Source organism: Sus scrofa, chromosome 9 (genome assembly GCF_000003025.6).
Source record: "Sus scrofa isolate TJ Tabasco breed Duroc chromosome 9, Sscrofa11.1, whole genome shotgun sequence".
NCBI classification, from domain to species: domain Eukaryota; kingdom Metazoa; phylum Chordata; class Mammalia; order Artiodactyla; family Suidae; genus Sus; species Sus scrofa.
The window spans coordinates 27,268,488-27,283,521 of record NC_010451.4 but is presented as its reverse complement, the minus strand read 5'-3'; the positions used below and the strand labels follow the sequence as shown (position 1 = coordinate 27,283,521).

At 40.8% G+C, this 15,034-nt stretch overlaps 1 protein-coding gene across 1 annotated transcript in view; it reads left to right on the top strand.

Moving 5' to 3' along the window:
• The window catches only part of SESN3 (sestrin 3), a 71,967-nt gene continuing 61,249 nt past the window's right edge, over nt 4,317-15,034 (top strand). The window contains exon 1 of the mRNA XM_003129758.5: nt 4,317-4,745. Coding sequence (XP_003129806.4) covers nt 4,668-4,745 — 78 coding nt within the window. The 5' untranslated portion in view covers nt 4,317-4,667. The remainder of the gene's footprint in view (nt 4,746-15,034) is intronic.

Here is a 15,034-nt window from a genome sequence, read left to right as displayed (position 1 = left end):
TAGGGGTCGAATCAGAGCTACAGCTGCCAGCCTACACCACAGCCAAAGCAACACCAGATCCCAGCCAGTCTGCGACCTACACCACAGCTCATGGCAACGCCCGATCCTTAACCCATTGACTAAGGCCAGGGATTGAGCCCTCAACCTCATGGTTCCTGGTTGGATTCGTTTCCGCTGCACCAAGATGGGAACTCCAAGTTGTCTTCTTCCAAAAGCACTGAGCATACAAATTTGCTCCCAACCCTCCGTATACCTTTGGTTTGTGGAAAGAACTTTCCCTTTATAAAACAACTAGCAAGCTCTAGCTATAATCATTATTATGTTCAATGTCAGAGAAGGAATTGGTGACAGATAAGGATATGAATCCAGTCTCTCTGCTTTGCAGCCATAATTGTTTTGAACCGTTCAATTCACAAATATTTATTAGGATCCTTTTAAAAGAGCCTGTAGCTTTTATTAGAGAATCAAAAGAGATGCCCTAGAAGAATTTATAGTGTATTGAGGAAAGTCAGAGTGCAAACTCCTTATTTCCTCCAAGATTTTTTAAGCACTTCTCTTAAAGTGGGCGGAGCTAGGACTTGAGAAGGAATAAGTGAATGTAGTCCCTTTCTGCCCTTAAGGGGTTCACAGTCTAGTGAGAAAATAGAATTTGAATCAATCATTTCAGTGTTGAGCTTGATGCTATAGAAGAGGTACTAGAAAGGTATTTTGGATGCTTTGACAAGTGCTTGATTCCACCTCGAGATCTTTCAACAGGAGAAGGACACCCACAGAGGGGTCATGTGAAGTAGAGGTAAGGGGACTGCTGGCTGACCTTCCGAGAATGACAGATCAGATTTGCACTTTCAAATGATCCTCTCCCCAGAGCTCTCATTGATGGTGAGATGACTGCAAGCTGGTTAAACCTTTCCACAAAATCTTTTAGCAAATTTGCATCAGAAGCCTTAAAACACATTCTTAGCCTTTCAGTCAGGAACTCCATATCTAGGAATCAACGATGCTGCTGGAAACTTAGTGTATGAGGAAGCTTCTCAGAGCATTATTTATAATCATGAGAAACTGGAAAAAACCTACATGTTCAATAATGGAGGAATTATGGTTAAATAAAGTGACATTACATCTAAGCCATGTACTACGAGGAAAACAAAGTCACATTCAAAACAGTCACATGGTAAATCAACTATAATTGTAAAAATGAAAAAAAAAATTAAAAACAAGAAAATTGTTTTTTAAATGGTGCAAAGTGTTGAATGGACTTTTTTGGAATTAATTAAAAAGTAGTTCTCAACATTGGTGGTAATTTTCACCCATATCCTACTTTTCTAAAGTTCTTGTTTTAGATGGACCAGACCAAAAAAGGGGGTGGAGTCTCTCCTTACTCTACACGAAGTTCAAAGAAAGGGCTTTTGTTTCCTTCCCTCTTAACTAACAATGGGATCCAGGATTTGCAAGTCACTCATTCTCTAAGTCGCAGTCTCCTTCAGGAATCCAGGCTGCCTAGGGAAGAAAGGGAGCCCAGGTGAGAAATGGAAGAGAAAGGAAGGATCCAGAAGTTGAACGTTACTTGAGAGGAGAGAAGAGGATGATGGGACCAAGGGTGTGAGAACCAGAAGAAAGGGTGGTTGTCGTGTATCAAGAATGAGTTACTTGGGAGTTCCAGTCATGGTGCAGCAGAAACATCCAACTAGTATCTATGAGGATTCGGGTTCGAACCCTGGCCTCGCTCAGTGGGTTAAGTATCCAGCATTGCCATGAGCTGTGGTGCAGGTCACAGAAGCAGCTCAGATCTGGTGTGGCTGTGGCGTAGGCAGGCTCCTGCAGCTCTGATTCAACCCCTAGCCTGGGAACTTCCATATGCGGCAGCTGCAGCCCTTAAAAAAAAAAAAAAAAAAAAAAAAAGAGTTGCTGGATTGATGATTTCAGGGGTGGGACATGGACACATATGTCAGGGTTCAGTGGTAGAAATGTTACAGCTCAGTACATGGCTAACTGCCAAATAAATGACAGTATAGACAATGTTATAAAAGTTTGGAGGATGTGGGGGAGAGGACCATCATTTGGTGAAAAACTTAAAGGACTTCATGGTGAAAAGATTTTAGCTGTTAAATAAAAGGAAAGGTGAAAAAAACTATAGGATAGAAAACAACTTGAAGTTCAACTACTGTTGGAGAATATTCCATCTCTGCACAAAAATTTACCGCATCCTTCGACTTCTCCTTTCCTTCAAAATGTATTCTCATCAAATCTGCTTTCCAAGCCAGGAATATAACCCAAGAAATGTACCAGTAAATGGGGACACATATGTGTTTCAGTTCTTAGGACAACTGTGCCTCTCTAACTTTCTCCCTGGATTTCTTGGTTCTCTGCCTTGAAGGGTAGGTAGTCATTTCTCCCTCTGCTGAATGTTCTTGCGTTTAGTTTCTTCGAACTGAATATTATGCACCTTCCCCACACCATTGCTATTCTGGGCTCTATAAAGCCACCCAGCACCAAGAGAACTTTAGCTATCACTAGTTAAATGCATCAACACATTTACCCAACCACATAACTTAGACCCTTTGGGGGTTTTCCAGGCTATTTTAATCTGTTTAAACCTGACACTGGCAGATTTCCATTTCCTTTGTTCCTTGTGTAGACTAGGTTTATGCCTGTTGGTCTCTAAAAGGAACAGAGAGGAGGCAGCTGTCGAAAAAATGAGGAGATTGGCAGTTTTAACCACACAATTTGCTCTAATAGCTTTGATATGCTAAACTTGCTAGCTCCTCCAAGTGTACCTTTCTGATTTTGCATCACAACACCACACTGAATCCCTAAGAAAACCGGGGTCGTTTTTTTAAATTGAAAAGGAGAGGAAGAAAAGAAGCCATTCTTTTAAATCATCTTCACAGATTCCTTCTGCCAACTGCAGGCCTTCACAAATCCTCGCACACTGGAGACCTTTAAAAAAGGAGAAGCCGAGAATACTGATCGAGTTCTAAAGAACGAAAACAGGTGATGTCAGAACGCACAGTCCTCTGTGGTCCCAGCCAAGGCCGGGTGGGGAGCTGGGGCTCCAGTGAGCACGGAGCTCCGCGCCAGTGCGCAAAGCAAGTTATCTCCGGGGACGGGAGGACACCGGTGAGGACCGGGCACCAATCAGGTTCTCTCTCGGCGCCTGCCTTTGTTCTCACTGGGGAGCAGGTTTCGGGGTGTCTGGCTTAGGGAACCCGCTTTCGATCGGCATGCGAGTCGCTACCCCCTCGGGAGACCTAGCTCCCTACTCGCCTGTCCCCCACACCCTGCCAGCCTGAGCTTTCCCCAATTGCATCTGCCTTCTCTCCCTTGAGCGTGAACGCCAAAATCCTGAATCCATTTTTAGCTTTGGGAGAGGCCGGTCCAGCCCAACAGTTTTAAATGGCAATTTGTTCTCTGAACCTTCGTTCCCAGGCAGGGTTCTGTGCTCTGCGTTTGTCTAACCAGCTGCCCCTGAAGGACTATCTATCAGGTGAAGACAAACCTGTCTCTTTGGCCTTTTCGTGCTGGACAAATACAGGAATTCTGTTGCTGCGAGACTGCGGGAAAGGTCTTTAGATGTAGAAGGAAACCGTTAATTCACTGGTTTTGTGTCTTTCCCCTCCTCTAACTCGATTAATGGCGTAAATATACTTAAACATTTATCCCCCACCCGCTGCCGAAGCCTCAGGTAACTGGTCTTTTGCAAAACAAGGATCACGATAAATGATGCATAAAGTTCTTTGAGATCCTTGGATGCAAAGTGCTACGTGACTGCAGTCTTCCTTACAGCTAAGCTAAGATTTTGGCCGAGAGAAAGCCTAACCACAGCCCTGACGGTATGAACGTTTTAGCTCCCCCCACCCCCAGCCTCTTTCTCAAGAAATCAGGAAATATTTAGCTCTATCTTAGAACCACTAGCGAGCTTTAGCTCCCAGCTCTTCATCTCATTCCCTCACCATTTCTGCAGGGGCTGTGGTTTGCCTTAGGAAAGGGGCTGGTCTTCCAGTGATTATTTGCATATGGCACACCCTCTTCCTCCTATTGGAGAAGCCTCACAAACTGTATTCCCTCCCACCCCACTACCTAACTAACCCGCCATCTCCCTTCAGTTCAGAGCCTCGGAGACAAACTTAACTTGCCCGGAGATTCGAGGCGTCCTCGCCCTACGTGATTGGCCGGAGCAGCTCCCAGCCGTGCTCTAGTTTCTTATTGGCTGGGGGCTGGCGCCCGGGGGGCGTGGCCGGAGCTGTCCGATTGGCGGGAGGGGGCGGTACCGGAGCGTGGAGGTGGTGAAGGTGGTGGTGAGGCGGGGGCGGGGCCGCACTGAAGCGCTGCGGCGGCGGTGGCGGCGGCGGCGGCAGCGGCAACGGTGGCGGCTGCTCGTCCTAGCCTGGCGGGGGCGGGGGTCTGGAGGATGAGGGCGGGTGGAACAACGGGCCGGTGAGGAGCAGCCGCCGCCGTCTCCGCCGTCGCTTAGGCATCCGCCACTGTGATCGCTTCGGACAGCCACTCGCTCTCGGGCCGTCGCCTCCCATCCCGACATCCCGCCCGGAGGAGGCTGAGGTTGAAACGCGGCCGGTGGCAAGGGAACTGTCCGGCCCTGGAACGGCGCGGGCGGCCGCAGTGACAGCCCAGCCCCGGCCCGCCGTCCGCCCTCGGTGCTTGCAGCCAAGATGAACCGGGGCAGCAGCAGCCCGTCGGCCGCCGCCAACTACCTGCTCTGTACCAACTGCCGGAAAGTGCTGCGGAAGGTACGGGCTCGGCCTGGGGTCCGGCCGGAGAGGGGCGCTTCCTGCCGGCCGCGGCTTGGGCTGCACGGCCCCGGGGCGCACTCTTGGAGCGAGGCTCAAAGGGATCCCGGGGCACCTTCCCTACTCCGCGACCCCAAAAGGGAGCATGGGTTGGGAGTGGAGGGTTTAGCCTGCTGCTGCTTTTGATCTTCGTCGGGATAGACACTAGTCCCCTGGGGTTGGGATTGGGGGGTGGGGGTGCCTGTGCTTTTTTCCTCCGTTCACCTCCCTACCCTGCAACCCCCGGCCTGTTCTTCGGGCGGAGGGAGGGACGGACCTGTTCGATCCTCCTCTGGGTACTTTTGATGGAGATCGGTGTGAAATAAGAACTGCCTGGTCTGGTCCCGAGGAACCTGACTCCCTCCTAGCTATGCCTAACTCTTGCGGGTTTGTTTTTTTTTTGTTTGTTTGCTTGTTTATTCGGTTGCTTCTGCCTTCCTTGCGCGCTCTCCCCTAACACCCTCTTTTTACGTTCTTTTGACGGTCGTCTAGTGGCTACAGTTCGATCCTGAAAGGAGCTGGTAAAGCAGCTTGAACTTTTATACCCACGGGAAATGCTATTCGCCCTTACAGTTCCTCAAGCTGGGGTTGGGGGAGGAGGACTGGTTGGACATGAGTTAACCCTTTTTAGCATTTACACCCCCCACCTCCAGCCCCCTGGTGTTGCTCCAGAAAAATCAGACGCACAATCAGCTTATTTCTTCCCAGAGCGGCTGATAGAAAGTTTACTTCAGTATTGTTTAGCTTCCTTGGCTTAATCGCTCCGTTAAGGGGGGGGTGTGTGTGAAAAGATGTCGCTTTAGACGAGAAAAGCTTTTAATCAGAATTTAACAGCCGTCACTGGGTAATATTACAATCAGTTTATTCTTCTCCAGACTCAGATTTTACATTTCATTAAGTGGAAACACTAGTTGAGGTGCTTCTGTTTGTCCAGTACAAATGAATTAAAATTGCTGAGCTGTGCAAATGCATCGAGACTGAAAGACCGAGAATGAATACCGCACCGTTTTTAGTCAGTTTCTCTAAATACAGTTCAATTGGGATTGTTCTTTATATATTAAAAAAAGAAAGAAAGAAAGCATGTAAGTAAGCAAGCTCAAATATTTGCTCTCTTTGTCCAAAAACTGTTTTTCTTCCTCTGTGGGTCAGGCCAAGTGCCAATCAAAGTTGTTTTTCAAGCCTCTTTTCCCTGCAGTAGGGCTGCTGCTTCCCCCCCGCCTCCCCAATTTTATTTGAGAGCATGAAGAAAGCAAAGAGATTGCAGATTTGAAGTTAATCAAACAGTTAAATATGCCTTAAATTGTGTTTATCGGATATGTTTTTCTTGAAACCGATTTTTATTAAATGTGCATGTTGAGTATGTGCAGTTATTTTTTTCCATAAACTCTGGGATCAAATTACAGTTGATACTTGCTCAGCTCATTGTAGGGCAGCTTGTGAGAAATGTAATGGATCAGAAGTGCAGAGCAGCCCAGTCCAATGTTAACTCTTTCAGTTCAGGGCCAGATGCCATCTGAAGTGAGCTTTTAAAAAAATGATGGTGATGATGATTTTCTAACTTCCAGAGGGATAAATTATGTCTTTAACATGAAAAAAAAGTGTTGAGACAAGTTTGATTAAACTCAAGCCCAGTTTTAAAAAACAGCTACTTTTTTTTTTTTTTTTTTTTTTTACCTGAAAAGGGAAAAGAAGAGTCGTATTGACTTGGACTTTTTTTTTTTTTTTTTTTTTTTTTTTTTTAGTGGCTCTGGCAATTTGTTAGATTAATAGAATGTTGGGAGGTTGTATTAAGGCTTCAAAATCTATTTTTCTTTTGAGAGAGCCTTGGTTATAGACCCAAGACACTTTGCTAGCATTGAAGACATCTTTATCTTTCTTTAGCTTTTTAAAAACGATTTCTTTACCTAGAAACTATTTCTATTTACCTCATTTCTAGCCATTATTAAAAGAAGTGTTAGATGAAAAATGGATATTTACCAATTTCATATTTTATAATTGCTGTGTACCCCTCTAGCAGTATTCCAGTTTTTAGTAACTCCAAGGTATATATTATTGATTCTTGCAGTAGCATGAAATAACTTTAGGTAGAAATGGCATGGTTTGAGCCAGTTATGACATGACTTGGCAACATTTGCAGCTTTTTAAGAGTGCCTTAAATGCTCTTAAAAGATATCAAGTGTTTAGCATTTTAAATTCTTCATCATTCTAAAAATAGCATGTATGAGTGTTTCTAATAAAGCGAAGGTTTTCTCTTTGATAGAAAGTATATAACTAAGCAAAATTCGTCTATACCTCTCAAACTGAGATTCTCTGGATTTTTCTTGTGTTTTTCACTTAATAAAGTGTTCAGTAATAAGCAAGTGAGTCATAGTATTTTGAATTTTAGTTCACTGTAGTTCATGATGAAAGAATGAAACAGCACACCCAGTGTGAAATACTCTTTGCTGTTCTAATCCTTGTTAATGATGGGGGAAGAGTCACCTTTATTTATGTGGCATGAAGCCTTTTTTCTCTGAGTGCCTTGATTTGTTGCAGTGTGTTGAATTTGGGGTGAGCTTCAAAAAGAACTGGCTTCACCTTCAGAGGAAATAATGGTTTAAACCAGTGTCTGAAAATTGAATTGTATGTTGTATGAACATCACATTTATTCTTAGAAGTACCTTTATAATTTTGGTTCAGTGTTTTCCAAAATAAAGAGACTTCTTAAAGCATTGCATATGCCTAATTTGGTAACCTTAGGTCAGTCAAAAAGAATGGCTAGGTAAACCATATAGGGAGTAGAAACAGATAGAACTATTCTTAAATCTATAACTCCTGCTTATTCTAACTTGCTCTGTTATCCATGAAATAATTCAATAAAGTTTTTAAGAAAAGAGGAAATGCTCCTGTTTACTTTGGAAAAGTTAATGAGTTGTGAAATGTAATATAATATAATTGTGAAATGTATGTTCCACTGACAACTAGATAAATTTCAAAGTGGGGTGCCACACTGCATTCGGAAAGGTAGGTGACTGTCAGTCCACTTATTTTCCAATAAATAAAAGGGGGCTTATTGCAATTTATTTTGAGCATTGAGCAGCTAGTGCTACTGAAGTGAACAAAACTCTATATTTGACATTAGAGGATTTAACACTTAAAAATTCTTAAGATGTTTAGGTAGTTGCAGTGATCGATCTCTGTTGGATGGTGTACTTTTCCCATTTTGCTAATATAATCACTTATTTTGACAACTTTTTGATGGTTTTATGAGTGAAGAAAATAAAATAAAATGGGAAATAATAGATGAAACCATGTAAACCTCATTTTTATAGTCAAGAGTGTTAGTTCATGGCAGTTTTATATGGTTCAGCCAATTGAATGGAATTGCTTTTGACTATGGATTAGTAGCTGTATTCTGCTTTAGTTAATCTGGTTCTTATGTACATGTTTTTGATCGTCAAAAATAGTTTTTTACTTGGTTTTATCTTTCTTAAAGTTTTATTGAATTATGGTTGATTTACAATGTTGTAATTTCTGCTATACAACCAAATGATTTAGTTATCCACATACCATTTTTTTTTCAGATTTTTTTTCCTTGTAGATGATTACAGAATATTAGAGTTCCCTGCGCTATACAGCAGTTACCTGTTGACCATCCATTCCATATACAATTGGCATATGCCAATCCCAAACACCCAGTCCATGCCCCACCACACACCCTGTCCGCTTTGGTAGCCATAGTTTGTTTTCTATGTCTGTGAGTCTGTTTCTGTTTTGTAAATAAGTTCATTTGTATCTTTTTTTTTTTTTTTTTAGATTCCATGTACAATTGATATCATATGATGTTTGTCTTTGTCTGACTTACTTCACTTAATATGATAATCTCTAGGTCCATCCATCGTTGCTGCAAATGCCATTATTTCATTCTTTTTATGGCTAACATTCCATTGTATATGCATACCACATCTTCTTTAAGCATTTCTCTGTCGATGGACAATTTAGTTGCTTCCATGTCTTGGCAATTGTAAGTAGTGCTGCTGTGAACATTGGGGTGCATGTATCTTTTTAAATTATGGTTTTCTCCAGATATAGTTTTATCTTAAAATGAACTAAGCAGAGATCAAGCAATGGATTTATGACAGCCAGCCATTTTACAGTGGTTTTCAAACTTCTTTTCATGGAGCCCTAAGGTGCTTCAGTGTTCAGTAATGCTTGAGTTGGATTAAATTTTAAGTACATTTTAAATTCTTTTAAAATTATAATTAAAAAATACAACTACCCCCAAATCATCTGTTACAAGATTATTCTTGTGCAGGCCTTGAATTAAGACTTGTTCTGCTCCCTTTATATGTATATTTGAACTTTTTTTTTTTTTTTTTTTTGCTTTATAAGGCTACACCTGAGACATGGAAGTTCCCAGGCTAGGGGTAGAATTTGAGCTGCAGCTGCCAGCCACAGCCACAACAACTCTGAAACCGAGCTGAGTCTGCAACCTACACCATAGCTCCTGGCAATGCCAGATCCTTAACCCACTGAGCAAGGCCAGAGATCAAACCCACATCCTCAGGGATACTAGTTGGTTTCATAACATGCTGAGCCACAGTGGAAACTTCTGAGCTTTTTTGTTAATAGGCATTGATGAGAAAGATTGTCATTGATTATGAAGACATGGGCCTTTTAAGAAACTCCTTTCTGTACAGATCTACTGATGTTAATTTTCACTTGTAAGAACCCACATTTATTATCAGTAATTGCCAGTTTTTAACTAAAACACTTAGAAAAATCATTTCATGTATGTGTTTCATAGTTCAGTTTCAGTGTAAGTGTTCATTTATAAAAGGGATTCTACTGTTCTACAAACCTCCCCACCACCAAATAAATAAACTGCTAAAATATAAATACAAATGTAGTGATACTGAAAGCCACAAAATGTGCTCATTGTTAGGTCTTTGATAGGTCTTTGAATTCGGGGCAAGTTAGTTAACTTCTAAGCCTCATTTTCGCTCTAAAATGTAGATCATTTCTGTTTGCCTTGCAGGTTGCTGCATAGCTGGAGAGAGGAAATGTGTGTTAAAGTGCTTTGTAAACCGTAAAGAGCAAATATAAGAAAGACAAGCCTATTTATTTTCCCTATTCCTGGAATAGGTTCTTTGTGTGTGGTGGTCATATATTTTAATGCATACTGAGTAATTTGGTTAGTCCTCACTTTTCTGTCCTAACTCTTGCCTGTAAATGAGAGGTAAAGATATCATGCTTTTAATTAGAGTGATCTACATACTGATTTTTATTGGCATATTTATATTTGTGTCCTACCCCTCCCCCCCAAATACTAATCCAGTGTGTTGCTTTTGGTGTTTCAAATAAATACGTAGAGTTGCCTTTTGAACATGTCAGCAGATGAGGGAAATTGGTATTTGGTGTGAAAAGACTAAGAGCTAAGAATGATTTTGCTTAATAGAAGTTGTGGCAAATCTAGAGTGAAACAAAGAATGTTTAATTACTTTAAGGGAAAAGTTATGGAAGTAAAACTCTCTTACTTTTTCTCCTCATCTCTTCATCCTCTTTTTCCCCTTTGAAGGGACTGGGTTATAACTTATGTTTGTTTAGACAACCACAACTTTTACATTGCTTTCACATTATCTGTTGATTCCCACAAATTGAGAAGATTTAAGAGGCATGGCCACTGTCATACAGCTAGTAAGAAGTCCATTTAAATTCTTCACACTGCCTCTATAATAAAATAAAAACGACCTTCAAATTATCCCTTGCACTATTGAGGCTATTAGAAACTATCTCCCTGCCCCACCCCACCCCCAGCTTCGGCATGTGCAGAATGCCTGTAGGTACCTAAAACTCTCCAGGTAATATTAGTTGGAAGTTTGACTTTTAGCCACTCTTTGACCCATTGTTGCTGACAACTGGAGAGGAAGGTGAGGAGTCAGCTGGCTATTATAATCTTTTCAGCAGTTGTTAGTTAATCCTTTAATAAGGTAAAGCAGCCTTTCTCAGATATGATCTTCAGACCCTGGGAATATCCAAGACCATTTCACGGGGTCTGGGAGGTCAAAACTCTTTTCATCATTATAAAGGCTTTATTGCCTTCTTCACTGGGCAAAAGCAGTAGATATTCAACTGTGCCGGCCCCTTGGTATAAGTCAAGGTGGTGGCACCAAACTGTAATCACTGTTAAATTTTGTTAAATTCTGACCCTTAAGTGATGAGAAGTCTAGTATGTGCTTCTGCTGTACAGCAATCTGGTTATCTTTAGGGAAAGAATTGGTGCAGTTGTTTTAGTTGCTGGCTAAACTAGCTACTTTTAAAATGAACCCAATTTTTTACTTAAAAGAACATCTGTCTGGTTTTTGAGTTTTCAGACTTGAGTGTTTGATACAAATTTTAAGGAAATGAGTATTTAAGGAAAAAGAAAAACCCTGACAATATTTATTGCCAGTGATAAAATTCAAACTTTCAGGGACAAATTCTTAAAGATTCTCCTTTCGAGATCAAGGGTGATTTAATGAGTGTGATTTTTTTTTTTTGATATTTTATTACAAAATGTGTCAACATTTGGAAGATCCATGTGACTCAGTGAACCAATATCTTCTAAGTGACCAAAGCATAAAGACATTGCTACTTGAGACCTTTCCTGCCTTTTTAGCTCAGAACCAAACAATAAGAGCACAATGGACATGGCCTTGGCTGTTTGACCATTCTTTTTACCACTGCCAATGAATATTGTTAGTTGTTTCCCTTGAATTTTTAGAGAATTTTTCTCATTTTTGAGAAACTATCAAAATCATATCTGGGTAAAGATCATTTCAAAGCATAAGATAAGAGATGAATTTTAATATAACATGGAAAGTTAGGTTTCCTGATTGGGCTTCAGGTTCACATTGCAACTAACCTTTAAGAAACTCTACTTGTCGAGTTTTGGTGTGGTATCAAAGCAGAATATTCACAATTATATCCTTCACTGTCCAACTACATATCTGTGTGAGGCCAGATATTCCTTATATACCTTCTATCAAAATATAACATAATAGATTGAATGCAGAAGCAGATATGAAGTCTAGCTGTCTTATATTAAACAGACACTCTCTTACTATTTTTTGTTTTGAAAAGTAAAGTCATTTTCATAAAAATATGTGACATCTTAACATGTAGTAGACTTATTATTATGTCTAATGAGTTAACAAACATTTAAATTTTTCTGTTTTAACTTACATAGTAAATTCAACAAGAAATACTGACAGTTACAGCCCACACATAAACAGAAGTTTTTTGGGGTGCTCAATAATTTTTAAGAGCTTGGAGGAGTTCCAAGACCAAAACATTTAAGAAAACTACTGAGGAGTTCCCGTCGTGGCGCAGTGGTTAACGAATCCGACTAGGAACCATGAGGTTGCGGGTTCGGTCCTGCCTTGCTCAGTGGGTTAACGATCCGGCGTTGCGTGAGCTGTGGTGTAGGTTGCAGACGCAGCTCGGATCCCGCGTTGCTGTGCCTCTGGCGTAGGCCGGTGGCTCCAGCTCCGATTCAACCCTAGCCTGGAACCTCCATATGCCGTGGGAGCGGCCCAAGAAATAGCAACAACAACAACAACAAAAGACAAAAAGACAAAAAAAAAAAGAAAACTACTGAGCCAGAGTTCCTGGTGGGAGTGTATGATACATGTACATGTAATTCTCTGCAGTGTTTATGGGGAAATCAAAAGCTAGTACCACTGGCAGAAAACATAGATAAAACCAGCCCAGTCATCTCTGTTCTATGTGGAGGTCACTTGTCGATGTTGCCTATCTCCTTTCAGTGACATCCTAGAAGCTTCTCTACTATCACAGTACAGATGGCCCTAGACTTAGGACTATTTGTCCTGCAATTTTTTGACTTTATGATGGTTCAAAGGCAGTAGGCCTCCAAATAGAAACTGTATCTTTGCATTTTGATATTTCCCCAGACGAGCGATATGCCACATGATGCTCTCTAGTCATGGCAGCACAGAGCTCCCAGGCTGCCATGGGATCATGCAGGTAAACAGCCAATTCACTTATCACCATTCTGGACCCAGACAACCATTCTGTTTTGACTTTCTGTACAGTGGCCAATAAGTTACATGAGCTATTCAACACTTTGTTGTAAAATAGGCTTTGTGATAGCTGATTTTGCCCTACTATAGGCTATTGTGTTCTGAGCACATTTAAGGTAGGTTAGATGTATTAAATGCATTTTTGACTTAGAATGGACCTAGAAGGGACTTATCAAGGTATAACATTTATCGTAAGTGGAGTAAGATCTCCAGTAAGACTTTCCATTTAGCATTTGGGGGAGAGGCGTGGACCATGGGAGAGGTTACACTGTGCACAAAAGCTAGGCAGCCAGCAACTACCTGTTGTCTTGAAAGTTTGAGCATAAGGATCTACTTGCTCTGTCTGATTAGATCTGGTGAGACCTACAAATGACTTAAGAGTAGTTGAACTGTCCTTTAGACACCACTGTGATGGGAGTGAGCATGGAGGAGGAGGGGGGAATTCACAATACACAGTATATACACTGCCAAACCAAGACATTAAGTCATATATCCTATAGCAGTTACCCAAGTTAACAGTTATTTAAATCTGTAAGTGGATACAGTATAAACTATTGGAAAATATATATCCTATACCATCTAAACCTATAGTTAAGATGCAGAATTTCTGTTTGTCATTCAAAATTTGTCTTCAAAACTCTTGTGACAGCTCTCAAATTCTTTCCTAATCATCAATTTTTTTTTTTTTCTCTGTCTGCTGGACTACCATGCTATTCAGTTGTACTGGATCTGGATTTATTACACTTTGCATGCTGAATTATAATTGAAGTTTATATGTATTTTTTCCTCTACTAGGTTGCCTCTTATGTGAAATCTGGTTAATGGAAAATTTATTTTTAGCAAGTATTGGCTGTACCTTTATTTTGGATACTGTATAATCTAAGAAAATGACAACTTTTTCATTTTCCAAGATATGTCTGCTATGTCTGTTCTTTATAGCCATATTTTGTTCTCTTTATCAATAAGACTGATCTGAAGACTTTGAGAAGTTTAATAATAAAGATTGTTTTTTCATCTTTGTGACCATAGGAATGTTTTGATTGAATATCATACCAGTTTTAGAGGGAATTCTGATAGGAAACAAGAATGTTCATTTGCTAAGAGCCTCAAGACACTGGCCTTAGCAATTGGTCTTTCTCAGAAGTGTAAAATGGCCATTGCTCTTGTGGGGACACATGCTTCACCTCCTGGAATCTGCTAGTGTTCTCTAGGGGAAGGCTGTTTAAGAGGATTAATCTTTAAACCTCAAGCGTCTCTGCAAGTCTCCTCCTAAGGTTTGATTCACCAGACAATTCTGGCTAAGCCTTTCCCTGTTCTACCACGCCAAGTCTTTTACTTTGGAATATTCCCAAACCAGCTGTGATCTCCTTGGCCACCAGGCACTCCCTTGGTAATTGTGAACCAGAGAGTTCATTGGCCTAGATTATCCCTTAGTTAGTCTGTACTTTTTAGATCTTCCCAGCAGTCATTAATCGGTGTAAGGGCAGAGTATTGACTGCCCCCTAAGGGACACAGGAATATTATGGGTTAGTCAATGGTGGGTTGAAACACCTTGCATTTTGCTGCTGAAAGCTAGTAAAGAATATCAGTCATTTTACCTATGTTTTGTAAAAAAATGCATTGAACATATCAGAAGTATGACCAAGTATAAAACTGGCTGACTAGGGCCATATCATTTCTTGTACCAGAGACTTTTTAAAGTATATAATATAGATTTGAATACGATTTATTTTTCTTTATTAATTAATAGCTACTTGTACAGGAGGTATATGTTTACATTTCTAGATACATTATTTTTACGTCTTCCTCTATTGCAAAGATGGAACTAGGCTGTTGAAGAAATGAAATCTCTCCTTCCAGTTTTAGATGTCTGCTGAATTAGAAAGGTCAGATTTACCTCACAGGTAACTAAAACTGGTTGTGGAAGATTATGATAATTATCTGAGACTGTAACTCTTAGTTCTGAAGTGCATTTTGTTATTCCAATAACCATAGCATCGTCTATTGAATACCAACTATGTGCCATAGACTGTGCTAAGCATTTAAACCCTACATATGTATTATATTTAATCATCACAATAAACCTATAGAGAATTATTACTCACATTTTATGGTTGAAGAAACTAGGGCTCAGAGAGCTTTAGTTGCTTGCTTAAATTAAGGTCATAGTACCCGTAAGTGGCAGACTGG